This window comes from Akebia trifoliata, chromosome 3, assembly GCF_017979445.1.
Source record: "Akebia trifoliata isolate Shusen 1 chromosome 3, ASM1797944v1, whole genome shotgun sequence".
Taxonomy (NCBI): domain Eukaryota; kingdom Viridiplantae; phylum Streptophyta; class Magnoliopsida; order Ranunculales; family Lardizabalaceae; genus Akebia; species Akebia trifoliata.
This window is the reverse complement of record NC_141377.1, coordinates 54,924,926-54,939,608: the sequence shown is the minus strand read 5'-3', so window position 1 is coordinate 54,939,608 and position 14,683 is coordinate 54,924,926. Positions and strand designations below refer to the sequence as shown.

The following is a 14,683-nucleotide window of genomic DNA, read 5'->3' as shown; positions in this document are numbered from 1 at the left end:
TTTCTTTTTTCTTTAATTAGTATTATTTATCTGTTTAGAGTCATGATCTGATTCTTAGACCGTAAAACTAGGTGGTAACTTCCAAGTCCCAAACCACAAAAAAACGAATCCGCAACCCACGGATCGAGAAAGCTTTCAATATGGGTAAAAGTTTCAGAATGAGCTGATTTTTGGTGAAAATGATATATATGATAAGAATATCATCCTTACAAAAAATCAGCCCATTCTGATATTTCTAACATCATCAAAACAAGTTCAAGAACCATAAATCGTCCATTTTTTTTGTAAACATGTTTTGATGGTGTTTGAAGTTTTGGAATTGACTGATCTTTTTTATTAAGATGATCTCATCATCATAGTGATCATCCTCACCAAAAATCAGATCATTCACAAAATTTTTAACTCATATAAGATGAAAAAAAAAAAAAATTAGGTTATGGTGTGGGTTGCCCTTATTAATTTGCAGGGTGTTTTTCTAATTACCCTAAAATAATTTTACACGTGATCACAAATTTTAAAAACTATCAATAATCTAAATTTAATTAGATACAATAATATTATTTTTTGATTAGACATTAATGTGAGTCATGATTGTTATATGTCATCTATGTCATATTCCATTCCAATAATAATCCTTCCTAATATAGTCTATAATTATGCTCCTATAATTTGTCTTGTCAAAACATTTCTTATAAATTTAATATAAATCGCAATATAATCATAATATAAATAGAAATAAAAAATAAGTAGAAATAACTTTATTTAATATTAGTGTTAAGGTCTTACATAACCTCTTCCAAAGAAAATCCTTCAAATACATAAAGGATTTCCCCAAAAGACCTACCCTAATAATTTGTTCTTTGTAAGTTTTTTGTGACAACCATTTTTTTAATGAATCAACTAACATGTAAATGGTACTAATGTTTTCAATTGATACTAACTATTTTTAGAATCTCTCTCTCTCAAACCACCAAGTATTTGACTTTCACATGTTTCACAACGTTTGAATACTTGATATTCTTAAATTATTACATAACTACGGTATTATCACAATATATCTTTAACGACCTAACAAAAGAGTTGACAACCTTAACTCTTGAGATAAAATTCCGCAACCAAATTTGAGAAAATCTGAATCTAAATATCTAATCACATCTTAGATGATATAATCTTTTATAAGTGAGCATATAATTCTTCGTTCATTGTAAATATCGTGTTACCTACTTTACAATTTTTCAATAGTTTATTCTTAAGTTACTCTGATATTTACCCAAAATTCCAAGTATAAAATTGATATCCGATCCAATACAGGTTTGACCGCACATCAAACTCTCAACAATTAAGTTGTATGAAATATCATTCATCTGTTCTTTCTCCAATTCATTCTACAAACATTGCATGAAGTTGAGCTTGTCTTCTTTTCACAGAGACACATCACTGATTGAACAAGACTTCATATTGTTTATCCAAGACTCGATTGATACATCATTTCTAAGACAATCCTTGAGATTAATTTCAATGAATTTCTATACTAATTACATACATTGTCTTGCCCATATCAACCATCTTGAAATTCTCGTGTGAGATACTTCTTGACTTTGTATAACAAATAAAAACAAACCACTAACTTTGAGTTATATTTAATAATAATGAACTTATTAATATCACGTAAATTTTATATTAAACTAGTATATTTATTGTTAACTTATTTTAAGGTAATATAATTATCCTACAAGATTAATACAATTTACATAATTTATTTAGTTAGTTTTGTTACCTTGGTTATTCAATCCTAAGTTTACTAAACTTATGTAAATCTATTACATTACCCAGATTCCAATCTAATTAGTTAAATGAAATTCTCCTTTGGACTAATTTCATTATCCTAATTGGGTTCGTCAATATAAATATTAATATTCTTTAATACCACCTCAATGACTAAAACTTTTATGTTTATTGCTTGCTCTTAATTCAACGCACTTTCAATGTAATGTTCAAGTGTCGCAAGATTTTTAGTTAAGCGCCCATCCACCTTGAAACTCAATGTAAACCAATTGAAGTTCAAGGTTTGACATTATTTCTCCGATTGAGCTAACAAAAATTTCTCATAATATGGTAGACTAAAGAATAAGGAATGGGCTCAGCTTTGGCTTGCAGTTACATATCTCTTCGCCTCAAGTATATTTAATATCTGCAGTTGGTTCACATCATACACACAAAGATATAATACAATTTGAACGCAACCAGAACTTTTGCCATGTGTGGAAACACCTAACAAAATAAGCGTTCCAGCTTTGCCTAAAATGTGATTACTTTCTTCAATGTTTTATTTTCAGTCCAAACAACTCGGTGAACAGAGCAAAGTGAGTATAAGACAATTTGCCATTTAAGTTTTTGGGCTACTTGAAAGTTACAGAGTCCCTTCATTCATATGTTATTGGAGTCAACAACGGCTTATTTGAGAAGAAAGCCTCCAAGTTGGCTATGACAATTTCATGCAACGCCGAAAATGATTCTGGAGTAAAAATAGCTCTATGTGGAGAGAGTACAACATTTTCCAATTCAAATAGCTCTTTGGGCATATCGGACTCATTCTCAAACACGTCTAGACCAGCACCTCCAATTTCTCCATGCACCAAACACCTAACCAATTCCTTCTCATCAACAAGTGCCCCACGTCCCACATTAATTACAACTCCTTCCTTCCCTAAAGCTGAAAGAACATCGTTGTTAATCACGTGGTAGGTTTCGTTTGTCAATGCACAAGTAATAATGAGAATATCGCTGTCGATTGCAAGATCATGAGCATTAGAATAATAAGGGAATGAAACAGATTGCTTCTTCTTCCTTGAGTTGTATGAGATATGGCAGCCAAAGGCTTCAAGTCTTTTTGCAACTTCAGAACCAATGCTTCCAAGCCCAACAATACCTACTTTCTTGCCCCCCAACTGCAATCAACGATCACCATGTCATTTAAATGGAACTATAGTTCAAGTTCACAACCATTTAACGGAATTCTACTTATAGTAGTATTGGATGGGGATGGTGAAAACAGATATTAACACACATTCAACATCAAAAGACGTAACCCTTAATAGAGTAGAATGGAGGAATAGGATTCGTTTAGCAAACTGAATCTTTGGAATAAGGTGGTTATTGACGATGATGGTAGTGTTACATAATGATGATGAGATCAATCAACTGAAAAACATCATCAGTACTTCCTTTCGTATCACAACATATGAAGTTTGTGTGATGTTTGTTGGAGCAAGAATTGTGCTGTTTATATCTACATGTCAGAGATTAAAATAAAATAAAAACCATCTAAATCTCATAAATCAATCCAACATAGGGAAATATTAGGCTAAGGATGCTTGAATACCATGGTTGATTTGCAAGGAGAAATGATTAAACAAATTACAAGATACATACATACATACATAAACATAACAAAGGTGACTGATTTAGGTGGAAAGTATAGACCAAACAATTCTCAATAGAAAAGATTAGAGACTGTATGAGATGTTAACCTACCAAAAATAATCTCTCCTCACTCCTAAGACTGCTCAAGTGTTCTCAAAGTTAATATAACATGTCCTGAGGATCTAAAGCATGAATTTCTTTGTTATTGTAGAAGCATTGATGTACATATAAGTGTTTGGGACTTTCCAATCTCTAACGAAAAACAAAAATATCATATTTTGGAAGAATTAATTTGAGATGATGATGTGTTTGTAAATACCACATTAATCTAAAATAAGAGATGGGAAAAGACGATGATAACCTTGTGAGCAAGAGGATACTCTCCTTTGATAGGCCAGAGGCCAGAGCGAACATATCGGTCTGATGCGGATATGGATCTAAGAACATCGATCAAGAGTCCTACAGCGAAATCGGCTACGTCTTCGGAGAAAGCGTTTCCAGCATTAGTGACGATTATACCCCTTCTCTTGCACTCGATCAAGTCGATATGGTCAACTCCAACACTGGCACTCGCCACACACCCCAAATAAGGGAGACACTGGAGTGTTTGGGAATCAATTGGCATGGGGGCTATACAGATCATGGCCCTGATCGAACGACTCTGATTGGTCAAGAATTGGTGGATGGGCAAGTTGGAAGACCATGGCCTCACAAGTCGAAATTTCTTCAACAATTCTTCTTCGAAGGAAGAGAAGAGTTTGGGAAAATCACCGTAAAGAAGAACCAAAGGTAACTCTCCTTCTTCCTCTCCAGCCATTCACTCTTTTGAGAACTCGGAAGAGGAGAGGAGATACAATTTATGCCCATTTTAAATCTCTCTTCTGTAGAATTTGAAGTCCAGTAATACATCATCAAATTCAAGCAGTCTCTTCTTGACTCTTCTTTCTTCCTTTGTTTTTGTGTTACCAACTATACTGCTATTACCGTTTACTTATCCACGTGGCGCGTTTTCTCACAGCCCAACAAACGCATGTGGCGTGAATGACATCAACAATAGAGAGATTCTCTCTCTTATCCCCAGCCGACATAATTATTTTTTTTAATTTCAGATCTTAAAAAGTATATGACATATTTATTTTTTTAATTTCAACGCTTGTGACATTTATGAATATGAATTTTTGGCGTTGGACCAACATTCATTATCACATTTACAATCCACTTTTTATATATATTAAAAAATATATTATTTTTCAAACTTGATCTAAGGTGGTGAAAATGGCCGGCCAATGAGAACTCAAATTTAAAAATAAAATTCAACTATAAAAAATATATATATATATATATTGAAAGTTTATATAATTTTGTCTTCTACTACTGCATTGCATCGAATCATGTTCTTAATGTCACAAGGTGATCAGATCAGAAAGTTTTCTTATTTTACTATGAGTAGGAGAGAGAAAATGACGTTAAATAAGTTTATTAGCCACAAACTACATCATATTATCAAAATTCATTTTGGAATGAATAATGATGAATGCACGCAGTTTTGGTACGGGGTTGAATACATAGCTGACATGGTAAGGGCACATAATTGCACATTTTTTCCCTGTGTATCCCGATGAAAAAAGATCTATGGTTTTGAACCTTTGCCACGTATGAAAAACATGTGCATTTATCACGATTCACATCAAGATGGAGTTTCCCCTAGGAGTTGCTCTGAGAGTCATTCTAGACTAACTTCTACATTGCTCTCAACATTGCGCTTACATGGTAGTCGGTGAGAGATTATTGGTTTAGGAGCCATCTAAGGATTGTATGATGAAATGCCCACAAGAATTATTATGTAGAACTAATTACAAATAATATTATTGGATAGTCCGACAAGCAACGGTAGCGTTGCTCGCCGAAGTAAATAATCAGTAGCTTAAGCTTGGTTAGAAAATCAAGGCTATGATACCATGTGAAAATATGATTATGCCCTTCCGCCTGCACTGGCGCAAGTTGATGTGGTCGACACCAACACTTGTTCCTATCATGCACTCTAAAGATGGAAGGCACTTGGGAACCAATTGGGGTGTCAATAAAGACCAAAGTCCTGATGGAACAAGCATGAGTAATCAAGAATTGATGGATGGGCAACTTCGAAGACCATGTTTATAGGAATCGAAATTTGTTCAACAACCCATCTTCAAAGAAAGGGAGGACTTTGGAAATGGATCATAATCGTAAGGTAGAACCAATGGCACCTCTTCTCTTCAGTCATTCGTTTTCTTACTTTACATTCATGATTTTATCATCTTTTTAAGAAACTAGTGGTCCCTGCATGTGTGATGCACATGCAGGCTGTGAGATCATTTATTAGATGTGTCAACATTACCAAGGCATGACCAAAATACACGTTTCAACGCTTTCAATATAATAGCATGGAAATCAAATTAACTTACATCACCTCAGTAACAAATACTACTCTATTGTAATTTTTGCCAGATAAACAAAATCCAACAAAAAACACAGGTCGGAGCCAAGATTTTCTTGAAGGGGGGAGGCAAACTATAGTTAATGTAAATTAAGTTGAAGTGCTTGAAGATGTTTTGCTGAGAGAATTCAAACCTTTTTGGTTAGAGATTGAATAAAAGGGTATTTAGATCATTTTCAATTATTATATGAGAGAAGCCCAAGTCAAAGGCAATGCTTTCTTCAAAACATTGAGAAGGGGTAAGACTTGGAGGTGAGGGAGTGGGGGCAAATGCGTATGTCATTAGTTGAAACTATAGGGGCATCTCCCATCAATGAATAAATGCAAGGGTATCTCATATGATTCAAAAAAGAAAAAAAAATTGAGTGGGGGCAAAAAACAAAGATATAGTTATTTGTAATTCAGCATTATCCTATCCTTGAAAAAATTACCAATTGCAACATCAATAGCCACAAGCACAGCTCTCTTCCCAAAATTTTCTCTTATAATCGCTAATGAACAAACCTATGAGGGTGGAAAACATGAACTATTTTATTTTAGTATTTGATTTGTAACAATATACAAAATTCAGATCACACAAAAACTTGTCAACCCTTAATATAAAAACACAACTATAGTGGCAATTGAATCACACTTGTACAGTTTTCCTAGCTAATCTCCTCTCTTTGTCAATAACAATCTGTTATACTTTAAGAACAAAAATTAGTGGCTTTAGTAAACTTTAGGCTTCATCGAGGCATTGTTACCCTGTCTGATTCTCTACTAACCGACATACAAATTTATCAATACATGCAAACTTAAGAAAATGATAACCGTATAATGATGTTCAATTAACTAAATTACCTGGTAAATCTTGTCCGCAGTGGTGATATTGTTGTCAAGGTCAACTTGATATCCAGGAAACATTCATAGTTGCCAAGGTCCAGGTCGACCTTCAAAACAGCAAAAAGACGTAATTTTTTTTAAATTGGTAAGTTAGTTTTCAATTCCACACCACCTTAAGCGGAAAGCAAGGCAAACAACAAAAATCCAATGGCCTTTCAATAACAAGGAGAGGAAAATAGACATAATTTAATTTAATTTAAATCAAACATATAGTGTACACTAAATTATAACACAATAAACATTATCCAGCACCAATACTAAGACAATTATTGACATTCTAAAATTCGCGATCATGGTTTATAGAACAAATAAAATAAAATAAAAAAGGTATACACAATGCGAAAAAATCCCAAATTTGACGAACCAAGAGGTCGAATTGACGTTGAATTTTTCATTGTCAAATTTATTTATTTATTTTTTTCCGACGTGCTGAAACTGTCAAATTAATGAAGGATGAGAGAAATTTGATCGATCTAAGCAATCAAATCTGGGAACATCAAGAATTTCAACGGTCCTAGACCGTCAAAATTCAGTTTTTAAAATTCATGGGCCTTAGCCCGTCAAAATTCTTTGTCTCTGTTTTTTCTTTTTTTAAAGCCAAAAATCCAGTTTTTCGTATTTTTTATTTATTTTCTAGAAAAGAAAAGGGAAATTGTTTTTTGTTGTATTTTCGAGCTGATTCAAACACAAAACTTGCTAAAACGAAGCCAGTCAAGTGGGAAGGGTGCCACACTGAGCAACTCCATTCCAATTCCCAAAACCCTTGATTTTCTCCCAATATCATTCAATCCCATATAAAATCCATTGACTTCATCCTCTTCAAAGAAAACTGTTAATTTTTCTACCTTTGGGACAAACTAGTTGCACTCCATCCATTACCAATTGCACTCCATCACTTAAAAATTCCCCTTTACACTCCGTTTGGATGAAAAAGTAATACTAAACACAGCCTTAAGTTATTCGCCAACAAACAAAGGCAGTATTGGCTTGAAAGTAAAATCCAAAACAGCCAATCTACAACTCTCCTCTGATCTTGGCATCCTCTTATATGATAAGACCACTTAATGATTGGAAGCTAACTGAGGTGACATCTTTCCTAGATCTCTTGTATGCAGTTCAACTCAACGACAATGAATAGGATAAGTGGGAATGGACAAGGGCTAAGGATTTGAGATTCTCTGTCAAGTCTTTCTATGAGTGGTTCACTTACGACGAAGAGAGATCCCCAATGATAGTTAATGGTTGGTCCAGGTTAGTTCCCTCTAAAGTAATTTTCTTTGTTTGGTTGGCTTCTCTTGGAAAGATTCTTACTTTGGACAATTTGATTGTGCAGGGTTGGATCACTCCAAATTGTTGTCCCCTTTGCATGTGTGATGGGGAATCTGTCGATCATTTATTAATCCATTGCTCTTTTTCCTATCATATTTGGTCGATTTTCATTGGTCTATTCCATCTTAATTGGGTCCCTCCTTGTAAGTTATCTTCGTTGTTAGAAGAGTGAACTAGTAACGCTTTCTACACCAGAAAAAGGATCCTTTGGGCTATGCTTCCCGCTGCTATTGCTTGAGAGATTTGGACCAAGAGAAATAACAAAGTGTTCAATAATAAGACTAGTTCCCCTCAAAATATAGAGTTCGCGGGGTTAACATTTGATGATTTTGTTTTTAGATGGCATTCCTTATGTAATTATTGATGTGGTTCTTTCTTTTTGTTTTTCTTTAGAGGCTTCCTCGGCTTCGTTGTCTCTTGTTTCCTTTCTTTGATTAATATATTATACTTTTCAAAAAAAAAAAAGACCACTTCCTGCTCGTGAATCCATCGCAAACATTTATTTATCACACCTCATGGAGATGGATTACAAGCCTCAAAAATTTCCCCATTCCTTGCCAACGAAACGCACCAAAGGATCACCCAAGGCGTCATACTTGACACTATAGTGAATTGAGAACTATTAATTAGAACGACCCCACAGACAGATCATCTTTGGATTGATGTTTGTGCACACCAAATTTAAGAGACAATACTAAAGAACTTCCAAATTTCCAAAGTGAAGAGCAGGAGAAGAACAAACGCCTAATTGATTCTTCACTCTTCTCACATTTGTTGGTATTGAGCTTTCCAAAAGCTAGCCAGCGCACGAAAAATGGAATTCCAAGTGCTCCTAGAAGAGAACAAGTCCAAGGTAGTTTCAGTCTAAATAGTTTTCTCAGAAGTGTTTTTGAGAAGCTTGTATGAGAGGTGGATATCATCTGCTGTTGTTTCGTCCCCAACCAATGATCTGAGCCGACCTTCAATCCAGTCGCCATTGTTCCACATTTACTAATCTTGACTATTTTATTTGCATTTGGTCAGAGTGCTATAAGAGGTCCATCCCCTTGCTAGCCATGAAGAAATAAAGAAGATTATGCACTAATTTCTTCGTTCTCAATACTATAAGATGCATAAATTTACGAATGCTACGCCATAACTTAGGCCCTCCACCTTGTGCGTCGGTAGCCCGCCAATCCTCTTCCTTCAGATATTTATTTTTCAGACATTCAATCCATAAGCCTTTCTTCGTGGCTATCTCCAACAAAGGTTGATCATTCCCGCCTTATGGATATTTGAGAGAGATCTCTAGTTCCCAACACCCCTTCGTCTTTTGGTTTACACTACTTTTTCTAAGCTACCAAATGGTGTCTCTTTCTTCACTCTTCATCCTCCTAGAAATTTTTTGCAAATAAAGATTCTAAAGAAGAAATAACTGCCTTTGGTAAGGGGAGAATGGATAACAAGTAAATGGACATTGAGGAAAAAATATGAGATAGTAGTGTTAAGCAACCTCCTTCCGAGAGGAATTTGACCTTCCTCCCCTCCATTTTTTTTTTTTATTTGTGGGGGGTGGGGGAGGGGGAATTTTAGAGACCAAGCTACTACACGTTTCACTAGTTACTCCTCCAGAAAATAAGGTAGTAAGGTAATTAGAAGGGCGAGCTCTTTGAGAAAAGCTCAACACCTGCTTTTCTTTATACTGACTTGTTGCCCCGGAGCCTTTTCATAGTCTGCAAAGGCATCCCACTTCTTGAAACTGCAAATCTCTGCACTTTTCCTGAGCTAGCAAGAGAGTTTAACCCAAGACTCAACCCCTCCTCTACAAGAATAAAGAGAGATGGAGAAAGAGGGTCTCCCTGCCTCAAGTCGCAAGTTCCACAAAAATTTCCAATTGAAGACCCATTCACCAATACCAAAAATGAAGCACACTGGAGACATCCTTGGATTAGTTTTAGAGAATTCTTAATACTGCAAATAATGAGTTCCTCCATAAGCTATGGTATAAAACCTACCATAATACTTTCTCTGTGGATTACAAATCAGATTTCTACCAACTACATATCAACCTTCTTAGATGCTCCACTATAACACAGACCCAACCTGTTTGGATGCACATTCAGGTTAATTATGTGATCTTAGGGAAAGTGACTTCAAGTAGTTTCCATGAAAACCTTCTCAACTTCCCTACATGAACTTGAAAATATATTACCACACCATTATGCTATAGATAAATATCATACACTACATGAAAAAAGGGATAAATTCGACGCCAAGATCCATTGAATTTAGCCTTTTTTTCTCAGAGTGTTTAAAAGAGTTGCGTTGAATTTACCCCTTTTTTCAAATAGTGATACATGATTTTGTTGTAAAATCATTCCGTATAATAAAACGATTTATTATGTTTATATATAACATAATGTTGTTGTAATATCAATGCCCTAGTTCTGTTCGAGTTATTTATCTTTTGCACCAACATTCAACCTACATCAATTCATAACTGACATATAAACAACACTGAAGAATCTGAGAGAATGATGGCCATGATTTTAAGAACTTTGTTACAACCTCGTTTGACGCACCCACAAAATAAGGTGATTATTTTCATCAATGTTTTATTTTCACTCCAAACAAGTCTGTGAACAGAGCAAAGTAACCCATAGGACAATTTGCCAGCCCAGTTGTTGTGCCTACTCAAAAGGTAGAGAGTGAGTTCATTCAAATTTTATTGGAGTCAACAATGGCTTATTTGAGAAAAAAGCCTCCAAGTTGGCTATTACCACTTCATGCAACGCCGAAAATGATTCTGGTGTCAACACAGCTCTATGTGGAGAGAGTACAACATTGTCCAATTCAAATAGCTCTTTGGGCACATCTGGCTCATTCTCGAACACATCTAAACCAGCACCTCCGATTTCTCCTTGTTCCAAACACCTAACCAATTCCTTCTCATCGATAAGAGCCCCACGTCCCACATTAATGACAACTCCTTCTTTCCCTAAAGCTAAAAGAACATCCTTGTTAATGACGTGGTAGGTTTCATCGGTCAATGAGCAAGTAATAATGAGAATATCACTGTCAGTTGCAAGATCACGAGCATTAGAATAGTAAGGGTATGAAACAGATTGCTTCTTCTTCCTTGCGTTGTATGAAATATGGCAGCCAAAAGCTTCAAGTCTTTTTGCAACTTCGAAGCCAATGCTTCCAAGCCCAACTATACCTACACGCTTACCCCCCACCTGCAATCACCACCAGATCATTTAAATAGAACCATAGTTCTAATTCACAACCATTTAATGTATGGAGATAGTAAAAGTAGATATTAACACATTTTCAACAACAAATGATGTGCCCCTTATTGGAGTAGAATAGAGGAATAGGATTCGTTTAGCTAACCGAATATTTGGAATAAGGTTTTTGACAATGATGATGGTGGTTGCACATAATGATGACGGGATCAATCAAGTAAAATGTGTCTAGACTGAAGGGGAATTGAAAAACCTATTAAAAAGAGAGTATAAAAAATCTCAAACAGAGCAATCTTGGGCCAAGGATGCTTGAATACCATGGTAGATTTGCAAGGAGAAACGATTAACATCACTAAGGTCAAGGTGGTTTAGGAGAAATATTGGAGATTGTATGAGACATTAACCTAAGAAAATCGGATCTCTCCTCTCTTTTATCGTCCCTCTTATCCAAAACTGTTCGGAGTGTTCTCAAGTTTAATATTGCATATCCTTGGGATCTAAAACATGGATTTCTTCGTGATCATTCTAGAATCATTAGTGTACACAGGCGTTTGGGACTTTCTAATCTCTTAACATAACAACCAGCAACAACATGACATGACTTCAGTTTGATTTTCTGCGAGATAAAAAAAGTATGCCTGAGAACTCTTCAAAAACAGTTCAATAAGCAGCTAACCAAATCAATACCCTTTGCAAACCAGACAAAGTATGTGTGCTCACATGCAAGGTCACCAATCGAAAAGAAATGCTAAAAATTCCCTTTGTACTGCAAATAATGCAAAAGTAAATAGCTCAAAATGTCAGCACAAATGAAATTACAATTTTCTGTCATAGACTTCTCATCTTAAACAGAAGAACCTTGAAAACGAAATGCTTCAAAATATCACATGTAAGTTAATCTCTTATTAAACTAAATATTACTTAGTAGTTTTCCTAACTGATCTCCAAGTGTGGTCCTATTCGAGGGATGACTTGGTGGAGTAACCATGGTATTAATAATTGTTTGCGATGTATCATTTGTGACCAAGCCAAGACACGAAAACAAATTTTAATTTCTTTCATCTTCTCTTGCATCTCAAAATCATTTTTTTTTTATGGTTCATGGATCTGAAATCGACTTAAAAATCCTTTTATTAAAGTATAATAGGAAGTAATGTAATAAGATATACTATCATACATAAATCATATTTTAAGATTAAATCGTAAAGTTAGAGATAGGTTAGTCCTGATTGTGGTTATCCGATTGGTTAGAATTATTATTAAGATTTGTTTTGTTTTTTATATAAATCTTCTTAGGGTTATTGTAATTTGTACTTGATCAATCTAATTACTAAAAGAAAATTTTAACATGGTATCAGACCTAGCCAAATCTTTTAATAAAAAAGACTGATTGTGACATATCAATCTTCGGCCTAAGAGACCACCGCTAAATTCAAAATATTTTTGAAATAGGCATTTTGTCTAATAGATTGTATATGCAACATTAGATTAGAATAAACTGACCTTGGAACCGAGAGGATAGTCCCCCTTGAGAGACCAAAGCCCTTTACGAACATAACCATCTGCAGCAGAGACACGTCTAAGGACATCAAGTAAGAGTCCAACAGCGTAATCTGCAACATCCTCTGTGAACACTGTGCCAACATTAGCAACAACTATACCTCTGCGTTGGCACTCTGCCATGTCAATGTGATTGACACCCACACTAGTAGTCACGATACATTCAAGGGAGGATAGACATCTTAGTACTTCAGAGGGAAAAGGTTTGGTGGGGGAACAAATTAAAGCTCTAACTGATTGGGTTTGGGGGTTGGAATTCAAGAACAGATGTGTGGGCATTGAAGATTCTAAAGGCTTGAGAGATTGAAATTTGTTTGAGAATGTCTCGTCGTAAGAAGAGATGAAAGGAAATGTTCTAAGTAGCAGAACTATGGGTAAATTATTGGATTTTTCTCCTTTTTCAGCCATTGATGATGAGATATGAGAATTGAAGCGATAACGAATAGCACAACTAGTAGGAGCAAATATAGTGGAGATCATGCGTTTCTTGAAATCTGACAGGGACTGGATGCTAACCGTTTAACCACAAATCTCAACGGACATCTACAATTTCCTATCAATTTGAAGGTGGCGGCCCAATTGCAAGAGTCGTGATAATCGGACTTATCCGGTCAACAGCCTTGACGTGACAGGAACAAGAATGGTAAACCTGCTTTCTTGGGATACAAAACTGCACCTTTCTATGAAAATATTAATTTTATATCCTGAGAAAAGCAGATCTACAATCTCCAAATCTGTCACGTGAGGGTGTCCATTGAGTATGCCACATGGGCAAGCCAGATTATCACAATCATATTTGTAATTTAAAAAATTAATTAGAGGAATTTTTAAAATTACATAGTAAAAATGATATTACCTTCTGACAATTATGTTCACAAAAAATCATCTTATTATAAAACTTCTAACTATATCAAAAGTAATTTACAAATTAATATAAGTGACGATCTACAGTTCTTTAGCTTGTAAACCACTTTTGATGGCATTAGAAGTTTTAGAATGAATTAATTTTTGAGTCATACTAGGGTGACACAAAGGATGACAAAAACTCATGGCATAGATGCGTTTTTATGAGATACGAGTAAAAAACATCTACAGTTATGTGCACACTACCACATTATTTTTGTCACCTTTGTGTCTCCATTTGTGTCATTCCAACATTTTCCTTAATGTTTTGTGAGGATGATTTCCTCGCCGTAGAGATACTCTTTATAAAAATTCAGCACAATCCGAAACTTCTAATCCATATAGGACAAAACGTTGGCTCTCTAAGCATTGGCTACTAATCACTACCCATTTTATAATTTTGAAAACTAATCTCGATGATTATAGGATGTGGGAATGTAATTTTCTTAATTCTTAACTAAAATGACCTTAATTATATTAAGTCAAAAATATAAGGGTGGAGACATCAAGTCCTTAGATAAATTATTATAATCTATTCAATCTCTGTCTTTAATCCATTTTCTTCAACATCATTTTCAATTCTGTCATCAGCCTCTTTTAGAAGCCCCTCAATTTTTTCTACCCAAAACTCCATGGTCATTTACTTCCCAAAATTTATATCGTGATATTAAGGTTTGAAGGTAGAAGAAGATGTGTAGATACAAGAGCCAAAAGTACTTAGAACATAAGTACTCCCAAGAAGTATTTTTTGAAGTACTGTCTGGAATAGTTTTGACAGAGTTTTGTGTTTGGATGCAAGTTTTGAGAAGTATTTTCAGAAGTACTTCTGACAGAATTTTGTGTTTTGATGAGTTGACGAGGGATATATCAAGTAAAATGA

General features: G+C 34.9%; 2 protein-coding genes across 2 annotated transcripts; both read right to left on the bottom strand.

The window, feature by feature from the left end:
* Positions 1-2,364: 2,364 nt before the first annotated feature.
* Positions 2,365-4,363, bottom strand: LOC147408072 (glyoxylate/hydroxypyruvate reductase HPR3-like). Its single transcript, XM_086436925.1, has 2 exons — positions 3,785-4,363; positions 2,365-2,948 (listed from the first exon to the last, which is right to left on the bottom strand). The coding sequence occupies exons 1-2, from the start codon at positions 4,238-4,240 to the stop codon at positions 2,424-2,426; spliced, it is 981 nt and encodes a 326-aa protein (XP_086293051.1). The 5' UTR covers positions 4,241-4,363; the 3' UTR covers positions 2,365-2,423.
* Positions 4,364-10,619: 6,256 nt separating this feature from the next.
* On the bottom strand, positions 10,620-13,524 carry LOC147408071 (glyoxylate/hydroxypyruvate reductase HPR3-like). The gene is made up of 2 exons (XM_086436922.1): positions 12,844-13,524; positions 10,620-11,331 (listed from the first exon to the last, which is right to left on the bottom strand). The coding sequence occupies exons 1-2, from the start codon at positions 13,378-13,380 to the stop codon at positions 10,807-10,809; spliced, it is 1,062 nt and encodes a 353-aa protein (XP_086293048.1). The 5' UTR covers positions 13,381-13,524; the 3' UTR covers positions 10,620-10,806.
* Between the last annotated feature and the right edge of the window lie 1,159 nt (positions 13,525-14,683).

Coding starts and splice junctions, on each gene's coding strand:
- LOC147408072 (XM_086436925.1), bottom strand. CDS start 4,240: ATGGCTGGAGAGGAAGAAGGAGAGTTACCTTTGGTTCTTCTTTACGGT. Junction 2,949..3,784: donor AGTATCCTCTTGCTCACAAG/GTTATCATCGTC, acceptor CGTTGATTGCAG/TTGGGGGGCAAGAAAGTAGG.
- LOC147408071 (XM_086436922.1), bottom strand. CDS start 13,380: ATGATCTCCACTATATTTGCTCCTACTAGTTGTGCTATTCGTTATCGC. Junction 11,332..12,843: donor ACTATCCTCTCGGTTCCAAG/GTCAGTTTATTC, acceptor TGGTGATTGCAG/GTGGGGGGTAAGCGTGTAGG.